This window comes from Alligator sinensis, unplaced genomic scaffold, assembly GCF_000455745.1.
Source record: "Alligator sinensis unplaced genomic scaffold, ASM45574v1 scaffold1118_1, whole genome shotgun sequence".
NCBI lineage: Eukaryota > Metazoa > Chordata > Crocodylia > Alligatoridae > Alligator > Alligator sinensis.
In genome coordinates, this window is record NW_005842070.1 from 2,096,000 (window position 1) to 2,123,888 (window position 27,889).

Here is a 27,889-nt window from a genome sequence, read left to right on the forward strand (position 1 = left end):
AAAAAAAAGAGAGAAAGAAAAGAAAAGCCCTGCATTCACGGGTGAGGCTGGGATCACAGGGTGGGGTTGCAGGGCAGTGACAGTGCTAGGGCCAGGTGAGAGCCGTGATCTACTCTCTGCACGCCCTTGTGACAGGTGTGGGTTCTGTGGGCATGGGTGTGCAAGGAGTGGATCGCAGCTCTGCCCTGGGCCTAGCCCTGCACTGTCACTGCTGCAAGCCCTGTGGAGGAGGCAAAGGAGGGGAGTCAGGGGTAGGGGTATGGCCATGTGTCACTGCTGATAGCCATACCCCATGTGGGGACAGGGAAATTTAGGCTCCCTCCTACTGACCCCAGGGCGTGTAGCCCACAGGCAGGGAAGGGAGGGAGATGGTCCCAGCAGCAGCTCCATTCCCTGCCATGCACTTGGAAACAGTGGCCAGGGCTGAGGGATTTGGGCAGCATTGGGGAATCCCCATCCCTTGCCAGTCTGCAGCTCATCCCTGGATGCCTGTGCAGCTCCTAGATGCAGCACCTTTACTGGGGCTCCCACCACTGCTGCTGCCTCCTTGCCACTGTTCTGCACTGTTATTAAGCCCCATGTTGAGCCGGTGGGACTGGGGTCTGCCACCACCGCACAGGCATCCCAGAGTGAGCTGGGGACGGGGGTGCCCCAATGCCACTTGGGCCAAGGGACCCATTGTAGACTGGACAAAATTGCTTCACAGGTTGTATTTTGCCCACCCCTGTTCTATCCTGTGATGCACTGACTACAGTGCCTGAAATTTTATATTCTTATATTGTGTTTTAGGGAGATAACTCACTCATGTTCCAGTCTCTGTTAAATGCACAAGTTAAAGACAAGATAAAAAAAATGTAGCTTTTTGGCAACTCTAGAGCTCCCGCTTCTATTTTGTCTTTATTTGCCAGGGGGGAGGCCAGTAAAATCAGTGTAGGACAGGAAAACAAATAACTGAAGAAGTTTCACTCACTTCAGGAATTTATTACCCCTTGATCCAAATACCAGTCACATAGTGTACCAGAAGCATTGTGATTCTTACCTGCATGCTGGCTTTGGTTCATCAAAATAAGTATCCTCCCCCCCCACCCCCCCAGTAGAAATTTTTCTCAAATCTCCAAGTGAACTTGAAGATAGTTTTGAAGTGTTTGTCAAGTATGTATTAACCTCATCGAATTCTTTCTAATCATGGACAGTCTTGATCTTTCAGGAAAAGCAGAATATTGCTTTCCGAGAATGTGGTTTTAAACTATACCTTAATGAAAGCTCTCTCAGCATAATTGGTCATGAAGGTCACAGTGAATTTCATCAGCTTTTCCTCCCTTGTCATGCTTCCAATAGAGTTGAAAGACATCTTGATTCCAGGCTTGAATGGGAAACTGCTAATCCCAGTCTCTCCTGCACTAGTTCTAAACAAAAAAGACACTCTTGGACAGGTTGTCTTATGAGTGATTGAGAAAAAGTCAAAGAAAAAATCATGTGATTCAGCAAGATCACCCTGTACCCATGAGAACTGGATACCTTGGGTTTTATAAGCCAGGGTTATAAGTGAGGAACAGCACATGAGATGCGCATCTCATAGACATAGATTTCATAGACATTACGGCTGGAAGGGACCTCGGAAGATCATCGAGTCCAGACCCCTGCCCAAAGGGCAGGAAGTCAGCTGGGGTCATAGGATCCCAGCAAGATAAGCATCCAGTTTGCTCTTGAGCGAGATAAGCATCCAGTTTGCTCTTGAATCAGAAGTCAATAAATAAAATGTAGCATCTAAATTAAATTCCTGGCACTTTAACTACTGGAGTTGCACCGATATATCGGCCCATATCATATTGACGCTGGTAAAAGGGAAATTAATATTAACAGTAATTGGCTTTCTTTTGGCTGATGTGGCTGGTAATGTTGCTGATAAATGCCACGAGCATGTGTGCAGTTGCAGCATGCTTACAACCAGGAGTTGTTGGGGTGGGTAGCAGCAGTGCTGGGGCGGGGGGCTATAGCCACCCCAAAATTCGCTCTAGTCTCCCTCCCAGTGCTGCCACTGCCTACCCTGAGCGCAGCTCCAGTCCAGCATCCCCTGTTGGGAAGAGCCCAGCACCATCCCCGGCCCTAAGTGGGCTGTGGCAACCCGCCCTCACCCCACACATAAATCCAAGGGACAGGTGCCCCCTATACCTCCCCTGGGGGTGCTCACAATGACAGGAGCCACCCCTTGGATGAGCCGCTTGTGGCTCCATCCTGCACCTTGCTCCTGCTTTTGCTCGAGCTCCACTCCCTGCCTCAGCATGGGAGCCACGATCTTCCTTCCCCATATCTCCCCCCCCCCCACATATTTATTAGCCAGATGCTGCTTTCCAAGTTGCCAGGCTGCATATTGACAATTGGACTGGTATTGACTGATATGGCTCATTAATTATTGGCCATTGGTATTGGCATGAAAAATCTTTATTGGTGTACCCCTATTAATTTAATTACCTACCTATATTTAAAAGGTAGGTAGTTATTTGTCACTTCTAAAGAAATAAAAGCTCTGTGGCATACTTCTGATAAACTTACTCTACATGGTGATCTACAGGGATCTTAGCTTTCCCTGATTAAAAAAATTGCAAATTCTCTGCTAAAATATCACAGATTCTCTGATAACCCCCCCCCTTCCCCCAAATCAGTGATTAAAATTAAAGGCCCCCCACAACCCCTCCCTAGCCCTGCTCATGCCTCTCACTCACAGCTCCCACATCCTCTCCCAGCCCTGCCAGACAGGGCCTCCAGCTGCCAGGGCTATGGACCCGGGTCTTCAGCCCCCTGCCCCTGCTCTCCCCTGCTGTGGGCTTGAGTGGGGGAGGGAGATGCCTACTTCCATGCCACCGTGTGCACTCCTGAGGGGCAGCGGGGACCTGCTGCCCCCAGACTTGTGCACGAGGTAAGCGCAGTCTGTGGGCTAAAGCTGTCACCCTGCTTCCTGCCCCAGGACCTCCACAGCCCTGTGGGCGCATCCTGGCACAGCACAAAGACAGTGGGGCAGCGTGGGGATCTCTTCGCTGCTGCAAGCTGCCCAACTGCCCTGGCGAGACACCTCTTGCTCATGCCACTGCTTTGAGGGGCACAGCCCCACACATAGGAGGTGCATTGCCAGGGCAGCGCAGGGTGAGCAGTGGCGCAGAGGTTCTCTGCACAGCTCCTCTGCTCCCTGCCATGCTGGGTGGCACCCACCGGGCTGTGGAGGCTGCGGGGGAGGGAAACGGCAGCAGGGAGCAGTAGGCTTGCTGCCACTGCCAGCTCTGCCCTGCTTCCCTCCCCCGCGGCCTCCACAGCCCAGCAGGTGCAACCTAGCATGGCAAGGAGCAGAGGAGCTGGCATCGACAACCTCCTCACCGCTGCTCACCCCTCGCTGCCCTGGCAACACACTTCCTGTGCATGAGGGCTGTGGCACAGGGATGCACCCCTCAAAGCAGTGGAATGAGCAAGGGGTGTCACCAGGGCAGCAGGCGGGGAGCTTGCAGTGGCAAAGACATCCCCACGCGGCCCCGTTGTCCCCAGCTGTGCTGGGTCATGCCCGCAGGGCTGTGGAGGCCCCAGGGGCAGGAAGCAGGGCGGGATCTCAAGCCTCCAGCCTGCGCCTGCCTCACACAAATCTGGGGGTCACAGGTCTCCCCTACCCCCCTGGGAGTGTGCAAGAGCTGCCCCTCCCCTGGATGAGCCATTCACAGCCCCATTCTGCTTCCCTCTGGGGCCTTGCACCCCATGCATTGTGGCCCCAAGCCCCACCCGCTTAGGCAGCAGCACCAGCCCTGCCCAGCTCCTTCCCTACAGGGGCCTCAATCCCCCTCTTCTCGCCCCCTGCCCCTCACTTACCCACTGGAGCTGCTCTGTAGGCTGCCTGGGGCCATGCGCATATATGTGCACGTGGCACCCACTTCTCACTGCCTTCCTCCCACTCCCTGCAGCCTGGAACTCTGCCAGCCTGCAGGGAGCTCACTGTAAAATGGTAAAATCCCCACGGGTTTCTCTTGTAAAATGAGAAATCCGCGTTTGCCTTTGGTAAAAAGGTAAAATCCGTGGTTATAGTTTCAGTCGACAAGTTGAAATAAAACACTTTAGTTTGAGAAAATCTAAACATTTTATTTCATTTTGACATTTCTAAATTGAAACTGCTTATGACTTTTTTTGGTTCTTTTAAGAATTGATGTTTTGACACTTGCCTTGACATGTGGCAGAATCAGGGTGAAATCAGGTATCAAAATGTTGACATTTCCTACATGATTACAATTCCGTTTTTAATCAGCTGCATTGTATGTTATAACTCTCTGATAATATCCTACCAGGTAACAGAGATTACACCATCATTGTGTTAAATGTTGTTTGAATTTCTTTCAGTTGGAAAACCTTTGACTAAAAATTTATGAAACATAATTTAATAATCAGGTTTTTGTAAAACTTATGTAGGTGCATCCAAAGATGGAGGAGCTGGAGCTGTTGATGAGGATGATTTTATTAAGGCATTTACAGATGTACCTACAGTACAGGTAAGACCTTGTCCTTAATGTTCCCTTATGTTCAGGAATAATGTTATAAGTGTTTAGTTTTGTTTCCAATAATGTCTGTTTACAAACTTCTTATTAAATATTTTAAACATTGTTTTTAGGAAATAGATAACTGAAAAATTTGCTGAGTATAAAAAAAACTGGTGCTGGCTATGCCTACCCCAGGCGCTGGATCGGGAACATCACCTGAATCTGACCCACTGCCAATCTAGCCTGCCAGGCAAAAAGTTGAGCACTACTGTTTTAAAGGATTCAATCTTAAATCGATGTATGTGATGAAAATCAGGCAATTTTACAGGACTAGAAAAGTAAATGAACCTAAGGTAGCAACACATGCCCTCTGTGCATGGCTTTATAAAGTATTCACTCAAGGCGTAAACTAGATGAACTGTTGAGTTCCCACTGTTCCCTAGCAACACATGGCATTCTCACATTATTCTGATTTTTCATGAAGTGGGAAATAAAACCTCTGCTCATCCAGACCACCCTACTAGGATCCAAATAGTTGCCTAACCTTGAACTGAAAAAGCCAGGTTGAAGACTGAATAAAATCATCTTTGCATTTTAATTATATCTCATATTCTGATTATCGGTAGAAAGACTAGAAGTAAAATGCAGAAGAAATCCCTTTCTCTTCAATTTTTTCTGTTTTTCTGAATCATACTTTTCCCTTGTACCTCCAAAATAGAAACAAAAAAATCTTCCTTTCCCTGGTCTAGCAAATTATTAAGCACTATATGGCCAGGCAGATGCACTGTATAGATTGATTTATGCATTGTCTTAAAAGCACTCCTTGTTAAAATTCAGACAGACCAATATATCTTGCTCACGAGTGACTGGAATATATAAATCTGCTAGCAGCTAGATGAATTTGGATGGCTGAACAGGTGATAAGTTAGAGTTAATTTTATAACCCGGTCTCTTGTGACTGACCATCTTAGTGATGTTGTAGCCATGAAATGCTTTTAAAGTTCAATTTCTTTTTTTCATATATTTGGATCTGTTTTCTCTAGAGAACTTTGAGTACACTCCAGTATCTACATAAAGCATTATATTCTTCTCTAGGAAAGCATCATTACAGAGCCAGCCTCTGTTACATAACCCTATTTTAGCTTTCTGGTAAATTAGTATTGGAAAATTTGTTTGACCTGAAAATTAACAGGGTTATTCTGAAGGCAAAGGAAATTCTCTTGCAGAGAGTCGCAAGAAAAGTTGTCTAATTGTTAGACTATTTTGTGGATAGGTTAGGGCCCAGTGCCATTTCATTCTGTGCTTGTGCGATATATTGTTCATTTCAGTGGACACAGTACAAGCAATATATCTTAGAAATATGGGACTGGAATGGACCTCAATGGGAAGTCTAGCTTCCTTTCTTTTCTCACTGCTCCAAGATGAGACTTAACTACAGCTAGGTTATATGTAATAGATGTTGTCTAGACTGGCCTGGGGGCCAAATGCATCCTGTGGAGCTTTGGCATCCAGCCCACGGGGCTGCTCCTGGGTTGGCAAGTTTGGCGGTGGAGGAGCAGTGACCATTAATATGACCACCATCTCTGCCCTGCCAAATACCCAAACCCCAAGCCCCACATGGCCCATCAGAGCCAAGCTGCTCCCCCACTTTACCCCCATGGGGCTGAGCCATGCCTGCTTCCTGCTTGGGGCTGGACCATATTCCCTTCTCTCCCTCTTCTCTCCCCAGTGGCCAAGCCATACCCACTACTCCTCCTTCTTCCCCAACCTGCACGGAGCTGTGTTAAGACCAGGCCATACCCTCTACCCCTGTGGGGCTAGCTTGGTGCAGGGTTGCCCCTTGTCCCATTCCATGTGGCTGAATGGTGCCTACCACACCTTCCCCAGGTGCTGGATGGGAACTACTGGCTGGATCCAGCCCACACTGCGGGGTACTGTCTATCCAGCCCATGGGGGGGGGAAATGGTTGAGCATCATTCGTCTAACCCATTCTTAGAAGCACCTAATGATGGGCCTTCCACAGCATTGTAACCTATTCCTGTTAAACTTCCCTATAGATAAGGTTTTTATAAAATTTTTCTTTCTGAAATATAAACCAATTACTACTTGTTCTGCTTAGGTATCTGAGAAATCGTTGATCATCATTCTATATATATGGAAGTGTCTGTCTGTCTGTCTGTTGGCAGCATGGGGTGCTGCCACAGGGGGATGGTGGGGCAAGCTTCCCCCTGCCCCCTTGCTCCTTGGAGGTGGCGGTGGCATAAGGGGTGAGGGGCAACGGGGTCAGACCCACTGTGTTAGGGAGGGGAGAGGGGCGGAACAGGGTCAGGCCCACCATACCAGGGGATGGGGGGGGAACTGGGTCTGGCCCATCATGGCGGAGGGGAGGGGGCTGGACGGGGGGAGAGGGGGCACAGGACCAGAAGCTGGGCTCCATTCCCGCTGCCTCCCTCGTCCTCCCCATGGCATTTTTGACGAACAGTTTGCTAGTCCTCTTCATAACAGCCATTTATATATTAGAAAACTATTCTGATGCCTTCCTTGTGTGTGATCTCTTTTCCCAGATAAAGCAAACCTAGTTCCTTCAACCATTTTTCATATTTTTTGTGTGTTACTCATTGCCCCATCATTTTTATTGTTTTCCTTTAGCTCCTCTGTCTCCAGTGTGAGATGTATCCTTTCTTAAAGTAATAATGTCCAGGCAGTTGTATTTAGCTGCTTTTATTTTTGCATTTTTTTTCTTTTTATTAAACCATTTTGTGCACATTAGAATGTTGCCCTCTACTGGTGGTTTCAATTTAGAAAGAACATATTGCTATTTATTTTATGCATCGGAGACCTTTCATTATTTCAGAACATTGATGCCTTCGTTTTTTTGGAACTTAAGGACAGCTGTTGCAGTGGTGTGCTGTCTTATTGTTCAGAGTGGAAGCAGTCTCTCCTTTTTCTAATAGGATCAGTTTTTTCACACACTGCCCTTGAATCCAAACAAAAAGAGAAAATCATTGTCTTTTTTCAAACTTTTTAGGATTAAGGCCTTCAAATGGCTAGATTTTTTTTCTGAGATCCTTTTCCAAATTTTCAGAAAGAAAGCAGAGAAAAATTTCATTGCATTTCAAAGTTAGTGTCAAGTCTTATGTTGGCTTGTATAAAAGTACATTTTCTGGAGCAAGAATAGTAACATTTTTAGGAAGTTAATTTATTTTAAAATCAGGGAATAATCTATTACCAAAGCTCATGGAAGTGAAAGAACTGAAAATATTTTCTGTAAAATATAAGCATGGCAGTTTCAGGATCTGGTTAAATTAAGTTTATTACATTCCCATTACACTGCCTATTTGACCTACAGTGCACAGGTCTATTATCCAGTGTATGGTGAGTAACTCGAGAACAAAGTTTGTAAATTGATAGTGAAGTCTGTAGCATAGCTGAGGATAGAATCCTGGTTTCTAAGATGGTAGACCCATGTGTTCACTGCTACACAACAGTGACTCTCGCATGTATCATATAAAATCTCTGTACTTGAAAGTAGATAGTAATATTTGCCCCTTTTTTGCAAGATGCTTTAATAAATACACATGTGCAAAGGACGATCTTATTAATCGCCTTTCACAGTTGGACCAACTAAAACATAGAGGTTTTCAGTGACTAAGGCCATATACAAACATTCCGTTTCTCCTGGGAAAAGCAGAGCGTACAGATGTTCAGGATTTTTCTCCCAGGAGAAACTGAAAAATCGCTGCTCCAGGGGAAAATTAATTGGGGGATGTGGCAGAATACCACCTCTCTCTCTCCCCAAAAACTCTGCTCTGTGACAATTTGGTTAACATGGGCCCTGCAGATGGCAGACATCCTATCTCTTTAGGTACCCTGAGTTGTATACATTCCTGAGGCAGGGGGGAAACCTGCTCCCTCTGCCTGTGTGACTGGCATTTCATACCTGGGTGAGGAGCTTGGGCTCCCTATTGTTTTAGAGACCCTGCCAGTCCGCCCAGCAAACCAGCATTTCAGATTGGTTGGCTGGTAGCCAACAGGTGCTGGCCTCCATTGGACCAGGTAAATGAGGTCATAAGGGCTATGTAAGTTAAGGACTGCCCAGGAGGAGGGGGAGTAGTCATGATGAAAACTCAGAAAGAAGAACTGGACCATCTGAAACTTGCTCTCTTTCTTGAAACTCATGATCAATTAACTGCCTGCCTCCAGAGGGAATCTCCACCTGCCTCTGGATGATACTTGTGAGTAAGCTACCTGAGATCTAACTAGATGTATAGCTTGCAGTAACTCAGATGCATGATCAAAGGCTACCCTACAGCCACCCTGTTTGCTCTGTGGGATTTCTCTGATACTGCTCAACCCTGTATCCTATTCCAAACTTACTCCTTGTAACCAATAAAGTTCTTTGTACCTAGCATGGGAGACTTATTGGGAGTGGGTGTAGTTTATGCCTTGGGGTCCCCTTGGTTTGGCTTTGGCCTTGGGAGACCACTGTTTGTGCTTCAGACTGAGGGAAGCACCCCAAGTTCTTGAAGTGGGTCAAGTACCCTCAAGGACTACGATGCCTGTGTTTCCCAGGGGACACAGTGCCAGGATCAGACCAGACCTTGGGTGGTGGCGGCACTACCCCCAGGCTAGCGGGTATGCTCCAGGAGGGAGGTCAGCTAGACGTGAGGTGCCCCATGGGAGGCACTCAGAGACTGGAAGGTGGTCGGGTGCAATGAGGTGGGTGGCTCAGCACAGGAGCATCCTCTATTGGCCCACCACAGGGGACAACCAGGGTTAAATCATTCCTGAGAGAGTTTCTCTGAAGAGAGTGAAGGTCTTGCACCTTCTCAGTTTGGAGACACTTTGTTTGAACAGAGTATGAAGATAAGTTGTGTTGTGCTTGTGTGGATAATGTAGCCATATAGTAAAATATACTACTTAGCAGGGCTCTGCTTGATGACTGCTTTGTAGGCATTGTGATACTATAAATAACACAAGACATGTTACTTATTAATAGGAGTGTTTTGACTAGAACCATTTCTTGAGTAGGCTTTCTAAAATTTCAGTATACACTACTATGTGCATAATTTTAAAGAAGTACATTAAAGTGCTATCTTAATTTATTTACTATACAGAAAAGAACAGAAGACCAATTCTTTACATTTTTTTGTTTTAAATACCAGTCTGGGTGTTTAGGTAGAAAATGATTTTTAAAGAACTTCAAAGCATAGAATTAAGTCACATGGATAATAAATTGTACACTGCTTAATGCACATGTTTCTCAGCTCGCCACCCAATCTCATCTTTGACCTTATAGGAAGAAGGAACAATGAGGATTGGGAAGGGTGGGGGAGGGTGTTCCACTTGTATTGTCTTATCAAGTCTTTATATATTGGTTAATTGTTGAACTCTGGAATGAGTTAATAGCTCTTGCCTTTCTGACCCCTAATGAAAGAGATGAACATTTATGAAGAATGAATTAGAATTTGCTAATTTTTATTCAGGAGATTCTCTTCCTGTGAAACTGCATCAAACACATTTGTGTGCTGTGAACAAGAATAGAGCGCTAGCCTCAGTGCAGCTGTTATATCAGAAGTATACTTAGATTTCTGTGGGGTGTAGAAACTGAGCCAAGTGTACTTATTTGGTTTTCAAGAGAATTCATAGACATTTTTATTTTATAAATGTAGCTTCAGTGCACATAAAGATCTTCTTGCTTGGTTTCAACTTGTATGGTAGAGGGCTCCTTGTTACTGACAGAAGCATTGGAGCCAAATTGGGAGTCAGTGAGGAGACAGGTCCAGTTGTTCATGGCAGGTGGGAACCTTATGATATAATAGGTCATGGGACAAATTATCTTGATTACCTGAGCATAAGATCTCTTTTCATAAGACTGTAACCATTTAAAATCATATATCTGTATACAAAACATCTAGTAAGAGCTATTTGGGACATATTTGGTTGATGTAATGTTATGTATTGAGCCTTTCCAATCAGAAAATGTTTAATTTGAAATATTAAGTAAAAGTGAAAACTTTTAAGTGAAAACTTTTTTTTAAATAAAGGTTATGGAAGATTTGTCATTTTCTACTATATTTTATTATTAAATTTGGAATTGCTTTTGAAGTGTCAGAGTAAATCAGACACGTGGTTTCTGGGAATGACATGCATGTCAGTATGTATCCTTACCTCCCCCCTTCTTACTAACAACTTGTTAGTGTATTATTTTTCATTCCTAATTCTTGTTCCTCTTAAGATGTGAACTTTTGTCTGTTCCATGCCTTACAAAAGGACTGCTGATGCATTTTATATGAATTGCTGTGATTATTAAGATTGGCTAGAAAACAAGAATTCTTGTTAAAAAAAAATGTTGAGCGTTCAAATTTTTTTACTTTTCTGAGAACACAAAAAGAGCCCTTTTCAAACTTGTGAAAAATCTCTTTCATACCCTTTCTCCTCTACTCCAAATAGTTCTGTTCTTATTCAAATATATGTCCTAAAAAAAATGTTTTAGATGTGACTTTTTTTCTTAGTTGTTTCTTTTCAAGATTTTGTTTTTGTTGTTACTTTTTAAACCCTAAAGTATTATCACTTTTCTCAGATAAACTTTCAAATATTAAGCATCTGGCTCATTTGGTTTGTTGCAGATCTATTCCAGTCGAGAACTTGAAGAAACGTTAAACAAAATCAGGGAAATTCTCTCAGATGACAAGCATGACTGGGATCAACGAACCATTGCAGTATGTTTTACATTCAGTTTGTTTATTTTTTATACCATTTTAAGAAAAAATATTTTGAAAGAGTTTTCTCAGACAATTCGAGCAGCTTTCATGCTAGATAGGCTGAAGAGGCTGAGTTGACCTATATTTTCTGTATGTGGAAGACCTCTTTTACATCCCAATTTGCATTTGACTGATCTTATGTGCAGCCCAGATATGTATACTTGCTTTGCAGCTAGAGATACTTGCACATGCACTTGGTAAATTTAGCACCTTTGTAACATTGAGAATTTGCACCAGCAACACTAAATTTTGTATGTATACAGGTTTCTAGATTAATGTGCATACAGATCTTTGCGTATATACAGCCACACATATGTATATAAAGATTGAGGTCTGAGAAACAAATAAAGCTACCATTTAAAAGTATACGATTTAAAGTTCTGATTTTAGCAGTGTTTCTTCTTTGTAGAGGAATGCCATTAATTTTTCATCTACATCCTCTATTACCTTTTGAAGTTAATATTGTTGGATTGGGGTAACTTGCATCTTCTGCAAGCTAAGCTACATTTTACGGTGAGGTTTAAAAAAAATTAGATTAATTTATCATTGAAACATAATTAGTGTGTGTAGTCAACACTTCAACTCTTAAAAAGCTAGATATATGCATGGACATGATGATGTAAATTATGTATATATTCACATCTAACTTTTTCTTTTGTTATAGCTTAAGAAAGTGCGGTCACTGCTTGTTGCTGGAGCTGCACAGTATGACGGCTTTTTCCAGCATTTACGATTGTTGGATGGTGCTTTTAAACTGTCAGCTAAGGATCTCAGATCGCAAGTTGTTAGAGAAGCGTGCATTACCGTAGCGTAAGTACAGCTTATGCATATTTATTTATTAAGTGGCTAGTTAGTTTAGTATTAAAAAAGCAGAATTTTACAGGGCACTGGAGATTATCTGTGTTTAACTGTTGTGCACGTTACTTGTTTGGGAGTGAAGTCATGTTCTAAAGCTGCAGACAATGCATGTTAGTTAAGGTTTAGTATATACATATTCCACAGCATTAAAGATATGTTTTATCCTGAGACAATAATCAGCTTGAAAAGTTTATGTATTAGGGCTTGGAAATATTTTTGTAAGCAAAATATTCTTTGTACAATTAGCCATTTACTTAAAACTCTTTTGAAAAGTTACATAAATGCATTGTGAACTAAGCATGGGACTATGCAAACACATATTAAAAAGGTATAACTCTTTACTTCAGAAATATTCATATTAGCTTGTAGTTTGAATTTCCTGTGGATAATAATAATGTCTATGCTTTATATTTGGATAATACTTTGACAAGAGTTCACAAAGTTACTAGTCTGCCAAAGAGACAAAAGCCGTTTAAGTTCAATTCTGTTTGTTTTCAGTATAGTCCCCCTTGTCTTCAGTGCACTTGGTCCAGCACATCTGCAGTTTGGTGATGCCTGCCTTGCCAAATCCTTGTTCAGCTAGTCCAGAACAACTTGACCTCTGTAGTCACCTCATCATCATTGAAACCCTTCACGTACAGTTTTTCTACAAGTTGGGGAGGAGTCCTGAAGGAGCCAAAACTAGTTATTAGGCTAGTTAGGGAAGCTGTTGAAAGCCATAATTGGTTGGTACAGTCATTGCAACTTACTGTTTGTGTGGTAATGCATTGTCCTGGAGAAGCAGTAGTAAGTCCTTGGCTCCGTGGTTCTTGTTTTTTGTTGGCTTCTTGCAAGCATAACCATTTACTAGCATAGTTCTCCTCATTTCTTATCTATTAATCAGTCACGATCACCTTTCTGCTATCCCAAAAAACTTGTGATTGATGTTTTACTGACCGATGCCTTCATCTTGAAATACTTGGTAGATGGAGACTGCGATTTGCTGTTTCTTTCAGGACCATCTTTCATCTTGAGTTGTCATCCTGCTCATGAATTCTTGGGTGTTTGGTTGAAGCTTTTCCCCTTTCCCCCATGTGCAAATGTCAGGTTGCTCAATATTTTGGGCACTTACCTTGCTGGAACCTTTTTATAGCTTAGCCATCAATGAAGATAGCCCAATCCAGTGCTGATGTCCCCTCTCTCAGCTATATGCTTCATTGTTAATCTTCTGTCCCTCATTACCATCTCCTGGATTGTATCAACTTATTTTCATGGGTAACCTCTGTGAGTTACCCTTACTCGGCTTATTTTTTAGTTTTTATTCTCGTTTATTTAAATTCAAATGCCCAGGTTTTTTTATTTTTATTATTTTGACATGTCAAGAGGTATCATTCCCCAGTATTACTTTCATGTCCTCATGCATTTCATTTGGAGTTTTCTTTGTTACAGAGGTACTCGATCAGTCAGATTTCATTCTTAATTTTTTTTATATTATCAGTGGCTGACTCACTTTGACATGTCCTTATACAAGTTCTGCATAAATTAAAGAAACAGTGTTTGTTAACAAAGAAACATTTGAAATACTGACCTTAGCATACCATTAAATAGTACAGTATGTCATTGAAAAGATCTGGCTTTCGGATTTCCCCTCATGTCAAAATGCTTTGATTAACAGATGAAAGTTTGAGTGATTTTCATCTGTTGAGTTATCACTTAACTTTGGAGAAACATTTTATTAGTTTCTGTACAGGAGAGAACTGTAATAAAAATGTTCACAAAATTTAGTCATTCTTGGAAGAATAAGTCTGCCATCATTTGAATTACACATTGTAATTCTCTTGATAACCGAAGTGTTGATCTACAGCTCAATTTTAACACAAACTTCAGTAACTTCTATTTGCTTATAAACCTAGAGTCCAACCCTGAAAGCTTTTACTGCTTAGTGCTTGGCACGTGATTTCAGCTTAACTACTAATTTTGTTCTGTAACACTATCAGAAACTAAGACTTAAATTTTGTCAGCTTAGCCTAGACTGATGCTTTTCTTAAAGATAGAAATGAAATGAGGAATTTAATCGCATCACACTTCAGCGATCAAATGTTTTGTTTGTGGTAGTCCTGAAAGATGCAGAAAGAGAAATAGAGTTTTTTCCTATTGGAAACTTTAAAAATAATCCAGACTTCTGCCAGAAAATAGAGTGTCTTTCTCCCTGTCCATAATCTCATTTTCTTTCTCTTCCTATTTTAATCTTTTGCTTAGTATGCAATTTGCATATGCTCTTCATTGGTGAAATCCCTGCTCCAAACCATGGAGAGTTAAATTGCAATGAGTATGGAAATTATTACATTCTCTGCACTGATGGTCAGAATCATGAATAAATAATTGAGTGGGGAAGAGATTGTAGTTGTCATGCAGGATAAGCATTAAATTATATTTAGATTTAAATTTTAATAATACGTTTAAATGTCATTGAGTTTATACTATCATGGAAGACTAATAGTCAAAAATACAATGGTGTGATCTAAATAACAGGATGCAAACTTCTGTTTTTTCAACATGGCAATTTTAAATAGAATTTCATATAAAATAAGGCTTACAGGGAAAATTAGCTATGAGCATTTAATTATCAATTTGCCTGTAGGGTGAACATGGGTATCATTGAATTCTATCAGTCTTTTCTGCTTAAGAAGCTATTTACGTATTTGAAAATCAAAAAATTATGTACTATAACAGCCGTCCTTTTGATTGATTCAGCTTTAATATGTAATTAAATTTAAATTTCTTTTTAGGGTATGAAGCTTTTATTAACCACTTCTATTTAATTTTCTAAATAGCCATCTTTCAACAGTTTTGGGAAACAAGTTTGACCATGGCGCTGAAGCCATTGTGCCTACTCTTTTTAATCTGGTCCCCAACAGCGCCAAAGTCATGGCAACTTCTGGGTGTGCAGCAATCAGATTCATTATTCGTGTAAGTATTCATCTATAATGGTATTTTTTTTGGATAGTCTTGATAAAAATAACTTTAGTTAGTTGGTTTTAGAAAAGATGTCGTCTTAGTTTTTCCATTTATAAACCAGATTTTTGTGCTCTTCTGTTTCTTTCTTTCTTTCTTTCTGTTTACTTAAAGACTAAAATGTTAGTTCATTCCTAGGCAAATCACTTTTGACAGGAGGTCAAAAATGTTGTGTTATCAGTTATCACCACCATCATTATTACTGTGGTAAAAGATTGGCAAGGAAGTATAAGAGGAGAAGGTAGATTTTTTTTGCTGATGACTTTAAGGGCTTTGGTACTTTTTTTAAGAATGGTAAATCGTGGATATATTTGTAATCAGAGTAATAATAAAGATTTTTTTTTGGCCTGTGCTGTAAATGTAAAAAACTGACCCTTGCTATCCATTAAGAAAATAACTTGTACTTTCTGTTTTAAGTTACAATTTTATCCACATAAACCCATTTGCAGGGTACCCCCAGTACCCCAAGTTTCTCCCTGCTGTACTGCTTCTTATCCCAAGAAAAAGACCAAGGTTGCTTTGGGATAACTCCTTTTCTTCAGAAGCTTCAGCTCCTTTGCCCTTAATACTGAAGCTGCCAACTCCAGGTGGCCTCCCCTTTGGGTTATGGAAGAAGTTTTAAGCTCCCCTCCCTACCCTTTCCATCGAAAAGGCTAGCCTGGAATATCACTTGCCCTAAATCTGCTCTTTCCACAGCGAAGCAGTAAGGAGACAAAACAGCAAAAAAACAAAACTGACAATAGGTTAGAAGATATTAAGAAAAAGATAAGTTTCCTACCCTCTTATCTGGCTACACCAGGGGTGGGCAAAATACAGCCCGCAAGGCCATTCTATCCGGCCTGCGGGGCCCCTAAAAAATTTAGAAAATTAATATTGATCTGTCATTGGTTCCTGTCAAAAATGACAGGAACCAAGGGCAGTAGGACCCAGAGGAAGCCCAGTGGACTGCCACGACAGCAGGGGCCCCCCAGCCCTGCCCCGCGTGTGCCCCCCCAACCCCCTGCTGGAAGCCCCAGTAGGGGCTTCTGGCCTGGGAGCATGTGGCTGCGCCGGCAGCGCCAGAACCTCAGGTAAGGGCGAGGGGTGGGGGGAAGGGCAGGGGAGGACCCCAGGCCGGGAAGGAGCTAGCAGGCAGCCCATGTGGGCTGCAAACACCTGCATCAGGGAGCGCCGGCCACGGGGCAGGTGAGGGGCCGCTTTTCCCTACGTTCAGCACCAGCTTCTTCCCTGCCAGTGAGCAAGGGGTTGGGGCTATGCGTTGCCCCCCGCCTGTACCGCAGGCCTGGGGACACTGGGTGTGAGTAGGTGCAGGAGCCAGCGGGAGCACAGGGCCTGCACCGGTGTCCTGGGGCCAGCACTGGTGGGGCCCAGAGCAGGGTGGCAGGAGCACGGGATCTCGGCCAGCAGGGGTTCTATGGAGCTGGGCCAGCTTCCCCTCTCCCTGCTGGTGCAGTCCAGCCCGGCTCCACAGACCCTTGCCAGCCTGTGCCCCGCTTTGGGGCCCACCAGTGCTGGCCCTGGGACATTGGTCCCAAGATGGTGACCAGGGGGCGGGGCACCTGTCAAGGGGCAGGGCTACCCATGTGGCCCTTGACAGTCTGCCAGAACTGGGTAAGTGGCCCTCTGCCCAAAATAGTTGCCTGCCCCTGGGCTACACCCTAGAACTTCTGCGAGCCTTGCACATGTTTTTAGAGATTAGCCTTCTTGCTGGTTCTACCAGCCCTGGCTGGTGGGGCCTTGGACCCATCTGCAGTTTGGAAAAAATGATATCCTAAAATGATATCTTAAAAAACCTGTAAGTCAGCCCCCTTATTATCATTATACTAATTATTCAGGAGTCACTAAAATCCTTCAGCAATTTTTGGGGATCCTGAAACACCTGGCATTCTTCTGGCTGTGATAAGCCATTTGTCTCAGGTGCCTTTCTATAGAGCAGTGGTTTTCATGTTGTGGTCCGAACACCCCTGGGTGTCTGCAGACTGTGTCTAAGGGGCCTGTAAAAGATGATTATGATCAGTCAAAAGTATGTGAATACCCACATTTACAATGCAAAGGGGTCTGCACCTTCGTTTTAGGGGTTTGCAAGTGAAAAAAGGTTGAAAATCTCTACTATAGAGGAGTTGATTTCTCCGATACAGGCAGACAGTGGATAGGTGCTAAGTATCTCATTTGATTATCTTCCAGTTACATCCTAAAAGTATAAAAGACTGTAATACATACAGATAAGAAAATGGCCAAACCGAACACAGCTTCATGCTACAAATAGAGACCAAACACCACAGGGATAAATTTGATTTGGGGTAATATCTATGCATGCTGCACGTGGAACCATAAAGGCAAGTTGGTTTTGGGGCAAATCTATGATACAGCTATGGCTGTAATTTTTTTTTAAGTGTTAGAAATCCTTTGACATGCGTTTCTACCAATGAACCGAAAAATAGGACTTTTTGCAGTCTGTACCTCATTTAGAAACGGGAGAAAGGGTTTAAAACAAGGACAGTCCTGACTAATGGCCACCCTATGTCCATCCCATCTGCAGGATTTCTGTCTTCTGTGGAGCCTGTTGCTCTGCCATGTCTGCACTTCTTGATGCAGTGGAGATGGAGATCAGCAGCAAGGGTCAATGCAAGCAGCTGTGTGTCCTGAGTGTGGGGGGAGAGAGAGTAGGTGGAGACTTGCAGCCTGTGGCAGAGTACTGGATCACAAAGCATGGCCTGTGCCAGAAAAAGATTGCCAACTCCTGAATTATTGAATTGAATTGGAAACTGTTAGAGGCAGGTCATGAAAAGGGGCCAGCTGTATGAGAGAGCTTTTTTAGCAGCAGGGAGATGTGATTCAGCTCTGGTATTTGAGCACTGCCTCCAGTGATTAGGATTACTACTTGTGAAGAAGCACATGATGGGTGCAACTTTCAAGTTGAAGAAGGGCAGTCTTGGAAGTGATTAAAACATGTTTAAGTCCTAAGCTAACATCCCATGGGTTTTTCTTATTAAAAAAATTCTAATTACATTTCAGACTTTTTCTGTGAAGTGTTTTTCAGAGGTTTGTTATAGTGTACATAACTTCAGACATCCAATAGTAGAAAATAAGGACTGCTATTTAAAAACACTGCTTCATCTTCTGTAGTCTCTCATTACTACATGCTTTATGAATTGATCAAATTACATATATAAAAAATTATGGAAAACACTACAAATTATAATAGTATTGAGAGAGAGAGAATTTTTAATTGTCAGTGTTAATAAATTACAAATAAAACGAGTCAGTTGTCTTTGTTTATTTCTTTTTAACGCTGCGAGTAGGCAGTGCGCTGAAAACTGATTGGAACCCTGCTGCTTCAGTTGTTTTGCATGTTCATGCTACAGTGGCAAGCTGTGGAGAAAAGGGTGCACAGAATACTCTGGGCTTGCTAATCATGCAGTTAAAGCCCCCAACATCTTTATTATTTACAGCAACTTGCTTGTTATGCTCTGTTTCCTAATTTTCAATTGGGAACTGCCTTAGGGCTTTTTTTGGACACTATCAGAAAAGTCAATGCAAATTAACTAACGGTGTGAATTTTAAAGTTTATCATTTTAACCACATTAATTCTGAGTAAGAATATGCAAATAGTGACTTAAAGCAACCTTAATTCACTTCCAAAATGAACTGAATTATGGTCACTTTGATCCCGAATAATTGTCTATGCAAGGTTTTATTGTCGGCTTACTAATCCACTTTAAAGGTTAATTCAGACTTATTTTCTTGTTCCCGTGAATAGAAACAGGAAGTTCCGTAGATTCTTTCAAACTGGTTTCATAAGTTAATTTCCTTTTACCTGAGGAATTGCTTTTGTTTCTTCGTGTGTGTGTTTGTGTTTTGTTTTTCTTCTTATATACTTGTATTCATTTGTATTTCTTCACTTGTTTTCTTGGCAACAAGATGAATTTACTCTTTTAATAGCAACTATCTATTGTGATAGTTGTAAAATGATTTTCAGTGTTCCACAATTCCCTTCATCTGCTTTTCTGCTCTAATGTTAAATTTATATGCCTAAATTCTGTTTCATTTATTGTGGTGAGTGGTATACATCTGAAATGTAACTGAAACATCGATGTGGGATTCCTGATAGAAAATGTATGATGTGCTTGGGCCTTCAGAGGTTAATTTTGTTTAGCCAGTGTTGTGTATGATCACAAGGTTGTGGTATTGATTTTCAGTAGCTTTTTATATCTTAATTAAAAGTCCATTTTTTACCCATATGTTAAAAATTATTAGCCTGTTTCATGTTAGATTCAGGGTTTTTTTTAAAGTTATTTACTATAATTGAGCTAATTAACACAAGATAGTTCATGCATGTGTTTGGCATTGACTGACTTGCATAAAGCTTTTCTTTTGTTGTTTTTCCAGCATACCCATGTGCCTAGACTCATACCTTTAATAACAAGTAACTGCACTTCAAAATCAGTTGCTGTTAGAAGGTGAGTGTTTTATAAACAGCAGCCTTACTAAAACAGTTCGTTTGTATGTTTTTTAATTATGCCAGTAGAGCAGAGGTGGGCAGTTATTTCACTTGGAAGGCCACTTAATGACTTTTGGTGAGTTATTGAGGGCCTCATGCATAAAATCTTTCAGAAGATATCATTTAAAGAAATTATAGATGATAAACAAATCATATACTAAAGAGTAATCTACTGTATTTTAATTTTAAAGATCAGGACAAAAATATTCTTTGAAATTTGTTTTTTGAGTTGTGGATATGGAGTGATTACATAATAGCCTAGAATAAAGTCTTACTCTTGTATATTGTGTGAAGGGGTTAGGGTATGTGTGTGAGGGATGCAAGTGTGTTGGGAGGGGGGGATGACCACATACTAGGTCCTGGGACTTGGCTGTCGGGGTGAGATACAGGGTGGTGCATACAGCATAGCTTGCTGGGGCAGTACAGTGCAGGTGCATTCCACCATGAGGCCCACCCCCCCACCGCAATTCTGGCCCATGGCTGTTCCTGTGGTGCCCCATGTGGGGCTGAGCCCTGCCTGCTCCTGCCTAGGGCATCCCATGTTGTCCTTCTGCCTGCGCCCACCAACAGCCCCAGCCAGCACACAACTTCCAGGTAGAACTGGTGCTGCAGCCCCCAGGTACTGCTTGGCTCCCCCTGCCTCCAGCAGCTCCTCCTGCCACTTCAGGTGGGAGTGAAGCTGCAGCTGGGCAGCTCCTGCCCCAGTGCTTGGGGCTTCAACTCCCATCTGTCTGCAGGTAGCTGCTCATCATGCCAGATGGGCAAAGTGGGTGGAAGGCATCCAGGAGCTGGAGTCAGAGCCCTGCGTACTGGTCAGGAGGAGGAAGAGCTGCTGGAGACAAGGGGAGCCAACCAGTACCCAGGCAGCTGCAGTAGGGGCAGTCCTGCCAGGAAGCTATGTGCACTAGCTGGGGCTAGGGCTGTGCTGTTGGCAGGCACAGGACAGGTCTGGCTGGGAGCATGGCTTAGGCTGCCTTGGGCAGGAGCAGGTGCAGCTTAGCCCCATGTGGAGTGCCACTGGGGCAGCCTTAGGCTGGATAGAATCTATTGGCAGGCTGGATCTGGCCCACAGGCCATACTTTGCCCACCCCTCTAGTAAATTATTAAAAATGACTTTTAGATATGTGAAAAATCTTTAACTTGTGGACCAGCGTGAACCACAAAAACCCCTGGCTTCAGTAGGCTAAGCCAGTCATCCTCAGAATTGGAGTTGTCATTAAAATATAAAGGAAGCAAATTTGCCAGTAAATGTGATCTTCCATATGCAATCCAGAAGGGAAAATGCAGTGTTTGAGACTGGAGGTGGGGAAGAATCTACAAGGGTCCCATGGTTTCTCCCATAATCTTTGCCAAGCAAAAGTAAGCTAAAATTAATGATACTCTGAGCAGTTTTTGTTTCTTTATTTCAGAACACACTGAAGTAGTGAAAATTTGTGTAACTTTTGTGTCGTGTACCACTGCTTTCACAAAGTTATGCATAGGAGCAGAGAAGTTATTTATGGGGGAGGAGCCAGCTCTAAATCATAAAAAGTTTTCCTCCTCAGTTTTACAGCAATTCGGAGTATTTGAGTGAATGCGGTAATGAAATGTGCCCTTCAGGAGCTGATAAGAGGCCATGAAGGGGACACTAAAATGTGTCTTGGGTGTTTTGGGCGTTAGATTCTCAAGTTTTTTTTAGAAACCAGCTACCTGCAGACTGTTACAAAAGGTGATTTCCAAGACAGGGTTTACTGTCTCTTAAGGGAGTGGAGGCCAGTGTTTTTGCTAGGCATGCAACAAATTAGCCCAGCACTCTCCCCAAGTGCCACTCTGAATCCCTTTTCCTGGCTGATCTAGTGCACTGACTTCTGCTCCCTGCCCTATCTGCCACTGTGCTGGTTGCCCATGGCACATGTGCTGCAAGTTGGCCACCCCTGTCTTAGGGTATGGAGAGGCATTCATTTGAAGTGCCAAGGATCTGAAGGGAATTTGCAGTGCTACAAAATGTGGCATGCCATGTGCATATACCGGTGCAAATATCCTGTTTTCTGGAGTGCCCCAGAATATGGCGTGAGCATGTACCCCTAGTGCTCTGCAGCCAGGGGGCTTATATTTTCATTTATAGGACAGAGTGAGTAATGACAAATAAAAGTACAAACATGGAAAACAAGATTTATGGAACTAAGGTCTAGCAGTTACTTAGGGTTATTATAGGCCCATCTTGACCAGTTAAATATGTCAAGATCCTGACTCAGAGATGCTCAGTCAGGATGCTGTGGCACTCTAGGTGTCCATGAGATGCTTCTAAGGGTGACCAAAGCTGTCCATGCACTATTAACACCGTTAGATGTGCAAACACCTATACGTGATTCACAAAATAATCCCAAAGTTTTCGAATAGGAATCCAGAGTTTCAAAAGCATCCTGACCTGTTGTGGTCTTTTCAGAGGTCCTTGTGACAGAAGGCTTGCTCAGTTATTTTCTGTAGTCAAAAACTGAGTTAAAGTTAAGAGCTGGTATTTTCTGAGTACCCTGGGTCAAAAAAGGCTTGGAAACATGGATATATACACATTAAAAGTGTATAAACTATTTATATAGTAATAATTTATGCATGTTTATTCAAATTGGATTTATGTAATTTTGAAAAATTGTTTGTTTATACAGTTTGCAAATTATATTTTCCTGTTCCATGTTATATGGTAAACATATTAAAATAGATGCATTTGATGTCATTAGTTGAACAGCAGGCAATCAGATTAAACCTTTTAAACTTTTAAAATGCAGTGTGATTTGTTACTTTGTGTGTTCAGTTTGTATTTTACCATTTGTATACAAGTTTAGTAACATTACCCTATTTACTCAAACCCAACACGAGGTTTTTCCCCATTCAGCATGGGGGGAAAAAAGCCCCTCTTACTGGATTTCAGGTCAGGACCAGAGTCAGACTAATAGCAGCCATCTCCCCCACACCCATGGTCTGGCGCAACTCTAGCTCCAGCTCTCATGGGGCACAGACTGCATTGAAACTGCAGCGCACCTCAAGTCCTGTGATACTGCTGTGTGGCTGGGTAGAGGCCATGCTTCCATGTGACCCCGGAGGGTATGGAGCCACAGCTGTTTGACAGTAAGGCGGGGAAGGGGCAGAGACTGCAGAGAGTGGTGGTGATGGGGGTGAGCAGGCTGCAGGAAGTTTTGAGGAACAGAAGACAAAGGGAATTGCACACCCCACCCCCAGCCACCTGCCCACTCCCCTGCACTACTTTTCCCACTGCAGTAGTGGAGGGGACAAATTCAAGATGACCCTCCATTAGTTAGATTCTGTGCCTGGAAAATTGTAACAAATTTATAATTTTTCCATTTATAGAACCTGATTATTGGGGGGGGTCATCTTAGATTCAGGTAAGTATGGTATATTAGAAAATTGTTTAGCTAAGTATTCTGTATTACATGTAATTATTTATTATTACATATGTTTATTTACCCACAGGGAGAAGAAGATGGTTATTATTTCAGCCCAGTAGAGCATTATTGTGTTTTGACCTTTTTTTCTTTTGCTTTTTCTCTCAGGCGCTCTTTTGAATTTTTAGACCTGTTATTGCAAGAGTGGCAAACACATTCTTTGGAAAGGTACGGGCACAGAGCATGCATGTTCCTCATCTGTGAAACTTGTTAATAAATTTGAAAACAAGAATCTTTATTTTGAGTTCTGTAGTTAGAACAGATGGCCAAAGTCTGAAATAAGAGTTATGCAGAGTGTGGTAGCAGTATTTAGGCCATCGCCACAATTAACAATCTGTTAAAATTATAAACTGTCTTTTTTTTTTTTTTTTAATGCTGTTTAAACATGCATTTTAAACACGCATTGGAATTTAGAATGTTGTATATGAGTTAACAGGTTTGCTTTATGGGTAAAAACTATCTTAAATTGTGTTGTTTCTCTTATCAGTCATGTTATGCAAAACAAATTATTATTTTAAATAATTATCTTTAAAAGATAAACAGGTATTTTATAAGAATTTAGTAGATGGACCTGGATCTGTTTGTCTGAAAAATAATGCAATGATAGGTATATTCATAGTGGGAAAGGAAGGAGTGAAAAAGTGGAAGCATACAGGCTTTCATTCCTGCATGACCCTAGACAAGATCTTTTCCCAGATTCAGCATATTTCCTGCTGGAGAAACTGCAGGAGCACCTGTACTCTCCTCATCTCTAGCAGGAGAAAAAGGCACTTCTGTCACTAGAAATGTAATGCATGTCCATGTCCTCAATAATGCACAATCAGAGAAGAAAAGACTACATCCCAGTTACCTCAATCACTTTTAACCTGTGGCCTGTGGACCCCTAGAGGTCTGTAGGCTGTGTGAGGGGTCCACGAAAGATGACTCTGATCAATCAGAAGTATATGAGTACCCTCACTTGCAATTCAAAGGGGTCCAGCCTCCATTCGAAATTTCCAAAGTGATCCACAAATGAAAAAGGGTTGAAAACTGCTGATAAGTAGATACTAGTTTGTGATTTTTTTTTTTGCCATCGCCAGTATTTTATTATGTATTAGTGTTGATAATGATCAATGCACTTTGTTTACATGGTTTTAGGATTGGGTTTAAAACCTCTTTAGATATGTATTGACATGGCACATTGTTATCGGAATGTCACAATTATTAATATATTTATTCCTTTCCTTCCCTTCTGAAACGGGAATTCCCATTTGTCACGGTGTATAAGTCAACACAGTGTATAAGTCGACCCCAACCTTTGATTTAAAAAGTTAGGGTTTTTTATATATTCAGTGTATTGAGTCAGCCCACATTTTATAATGATCCACTTGTCAAATATTCCAAATGAGTAATTTGTTCACTGTATGGATCCTTGACATTGGAAGTTTCTGCATCTTCATCCTTGCTTTTGATCTTTGTCGCAAAAAAAAAGATTGGGCTCTGCTGGCAGGCTCCAGGGAAGTTGGATCAGGCCCCTGGGAGCTCGGGCACCACTCATCCCACTGGCAGCCCCCTGCCTGGGCCTGGGAGACGCCACAAACATGGAGGGAAGGACTGCCCCCTCCTGCAGCTCAGGGGCTATGCAGCCCGCTGTGGGGGTGGGGAGCGGGCAGGCTCCACTGAAAGCAGGATTGGGCCCCTCGCCACTTCTTCCTTCAGCAGCCTGCTGTGGCTGGCAAGAAGCCTGGTTCTGCCCAGGAAAGGGCTGCTTCACACCATGGGCGGAGCTGGGAGGGAGGCAGGGGTGAGCTGCCAGCGGGCTAGGCAGTGATCCGGGTGCTGCCCAAGCTCCCAGGAGCCTGATCCAACTTCCCTAGAGCCCAGATATGGTGTATAAATCAAGGTGGAAATTTAAGGGTAAATTTGGGGGGTTCAAACCTTGACTTATGCATTGTGAGATATGGTATAGAAAATGTTTGTAGGGAATTAAACCCAGTGTCCTTAATCCCAGCCAAGTACCTTAAATGTAATATCATTTTTTCCTAATCTTGTAAGGATATTTTGCAGGCAATGACAATTCTTTGTTTCTCGCTACTCTGTTGTGTGTTGAGTAAATAATCATTATCAGGCCATTGGTATATGTTTTTGTTTGTGACCTGGTTGATCCCCAAATTTATTTTTTTAGGATCAAATCAGGCAATTTGACTGTATCCCAAAATACAGGGAAGTCTGTCTTCTATCATTCTTTGGCATAGCAAAAGTTTTGCCATGTCTAATGTGTTTTAAAATTAAAGGTTTTTTTCTAAGATGCTGTACCTGTTTATACCAATAAACTCTAATTTTACAGATTAGACAGATTTCACTTTGTGAATAAGAAATAACTAGCACCTGATACAGCCTGAGAGAGCCTCTAGGCTGCCAGATGGCTTGGAGAAACTTTAATTAACAGGTTAAAAGTTATCTATTTTTTAGCTAAATATGTAGCAGTAAAAGGTAATATGAGGACTGTTTGTCTTCTAGGCATGCAGCTGTCTTGGTTGAAACGATCAAGAAGGGAATCCATGATGCTGATGCTGAGGCACGAGTGGAGGCAAGAAAGTAAGTTTTGACTCGGCTTTTAACTTCGATTGAAAGCATAGGTATTTTGATGTAATGGAGAGATTTAGTTACTGTAATGTTCTTGAAGTATTCAGCTGTTAATCACTGGGTTAAAATTTGATTAGTTGATTATTTTAATGACCTTGAATGAGTGTGTTTCTCCATTTCAAAGTTTCCTACCCACTTTAATAAAACATAGGAAGAGAGTTGTTTTTAGAATCTAAGGACCTTAACAAATTTGAGTAATGCAGGTTAGTATTGCTATTGAATTGTTCCTCCTACTTGATTAGTAGAATCATTGAACAATTAACATTCTCTTTGTGAACAAGTATGCCAGAAAGTTATTCATCTTCCTCTCCCATACTTGTGGGGGTTTTTTATGGACAACAAGACCTATATCAGCAAGAGTATGTAAAGAATTTCTCAGAGTGGACATGGGTAGATAAAATGATTTTGAAAAAATGAGTTCAGGCTTGTGCTGAATGCCTCTACAACCTGGATAGCAAATATATTTAGAGAGCATATACTTACCCTGATTTTTTTCCCTTTTTGTTGCATTACCTACTTGTCCTCTTTTCTCCTGCCTCCTCTCTTATTAGTCATAACTGCATAACAATTATACCTATTGTTTCTTTTGCTTTCAGAGCTTATCTAGGTCTTAGAAATCACTTCCCTAGTGAAGCAGAAGCTCTGTACAATTCCCTTGAGCCATCCTATCAGAGAAGTCTACAGACTTACTTGAAGAATTCTGGCAGCATAGCATCTCTTCCTCAATCAGACAGGTCATCCTCCAGCTCACAGGAGAGCCTCAAGTAAGGGTCACTTAAGTGATCATCAGCCTGAAAAGGCAACATTTTTGCTTTGTTGCTTGTTTATGTGCAGTTCACATGTTCACTCAGGTTTAATGATGAACTTTTCTATTATATACCAGTTTTCTGTTTCTGTGTAGTAATTCTGTTGGTTAAAATGAAGTTAATATTGACCCTTTGCAGTTAGCATGGCACAGTAGAAGCTAAAGGCAGAAGTTAATTGTAGTTTAGCACTTTGCTCGTGAATAATTTCTGAATATGTGCACTGTATTACATTGAAGGATCATTGAAGTTAGCAAGCCAAACAATCATTTTCACAGTAAAGCAGTAAGTGTATCACTTACCTAAGATATGGAACAATGAAAACATATTAAGAAAGAGACTAAGTGCTACTTCCTTCCATTTGGTTTAAGACAGATTGTGAAACATGCAAAAGTGTGGCATTGCCGTGATACATCAGGCAGTGCTTAGATCGGGGGTGGGCAATTATTTCGGGTGGAGGGCTGCTTACCGAGTTTTGGCAAGTCATCAAGGGCCGCATGACAGGCAGCCAGGGGCAGATAAATATTAATTTTCTACATTTTTTAGGGGCCCGACAGGCTGGATAGAATGGCCTGGCAAGCCACATCCAGCCCACGGGCCACATTTTGCCCACCCCTGACTCTAGATGCTTCAGAATAAGTACAAAAACTCTCCGAATTCTGTGGGCATTTCTGCTCAACACAGAAAGATAGCTAAATTAAAGCTAGCTAAGTTACCAATAACAGTGTATCCACACTGACATAAAGTCCATTGCAAGCTAATGTCCTGTGTATGCAGGATCTCAACAGGCTTGTACAGCCTTGTATATTTTCTGTTGTATGCACTCCTATTGGTGCCTGAGTCCTTGAATACACATTCAGAGCCCCCTGCCTAGAGCATTAGTCACCACCCCAGATCAGGCTGTCAGTGATTAGCTGGCAGTTGCTACTTTAATCTGCTGCTCTCAGCAGCAGCTTTTTGGGCAGACCTCGCAACAGAGGCAGCTCTCTGACACCTGTGGGGGCAGCTTCACCAGTCTCTGCTGCTCTGATGGGAGCAGCAAGGCCCCCAGCACAGCTGCTGCTCTCACAGGGAGCAGGAGGGTGGGAGAGCTGAGGACTTTGGGATGCTGGGGCACCAAGAGACATAGCATTACAGACAAGTTCCTGTTTGAAACAGGGGCGTAGAATGTAGCTGTGTTGGTCTAAGGCAGGGATGGGCAAAATACGGCCCACAGGCCAGATCTGGCCCGCGAAGCCATTCTATCTGGCCCGCGAAGCCCCCCAAAAATGTAGAAAATTAATGTTTCTCTGCCCTTGGTTCCTGTCAAAAATGTTCCTCCAACAACAGCAGGGCCTGCCCGGCCCGGGCGCCGCCGCCGCCCCCCCCCCCCCCCCCCCACCCACCCTGACAACCACCA

At 42.5% G+C, this 27,889-nt stretch overlaps 1 protein-coding gene across 10 annotated transcripts in view; it reads left to right on the forward strand.

Annotated features, from left to right (window-relative positions):
- CLASP2 (cytoplasmic linker associated protein 2) overlaps nucleotides 1-27,889 on the forward strand; it is a 216,568-nt gene that overhangs the window by 105,483 nt on the left and 83,196 nt on the right. For all 10 annotated transcript variants that reach the window (XM_025204139.1, XM_025204136.1, XM_025204140.1 and 7 more), the window contains 8 exons: nucleotides 4,441-4,520; nucleotides 11,138-11,230; nucleotides 11,937-12,082; nucleotides 14,944-15,079; nucleotides 19,514-19,584; nucleotides 23,171-23,230; nucleotides 25,562-25,639; nucleotides 26,284-26,451. In XM_025204139.1, coding sequence (XP_025059924.1) covers nucleotides 4,441-4,520; nucleotides 11,138-11,230; nucleotides 11,937-12,082; nucleotides 14,944-15,079; nucleotides 19,514-19,584; nucleotides 23,171-23,230; nucleotides 25,562-25,639; nucleotides 26,284-26,451 — 832 coding nt within the window. The remainder of the gene's footprint in view (nucleotides 1-4,440; nucleotides 4,521-11,137; nucleotides 11,231-11,936; nucleotides 12,083-14,943; nucleotides 15,080-19,513; nucleotides 19,585-23,170; nucleotides 23,231-25,561; nucleotides 25,640-26,283; nucleotides 26,452-27,889) is intronic.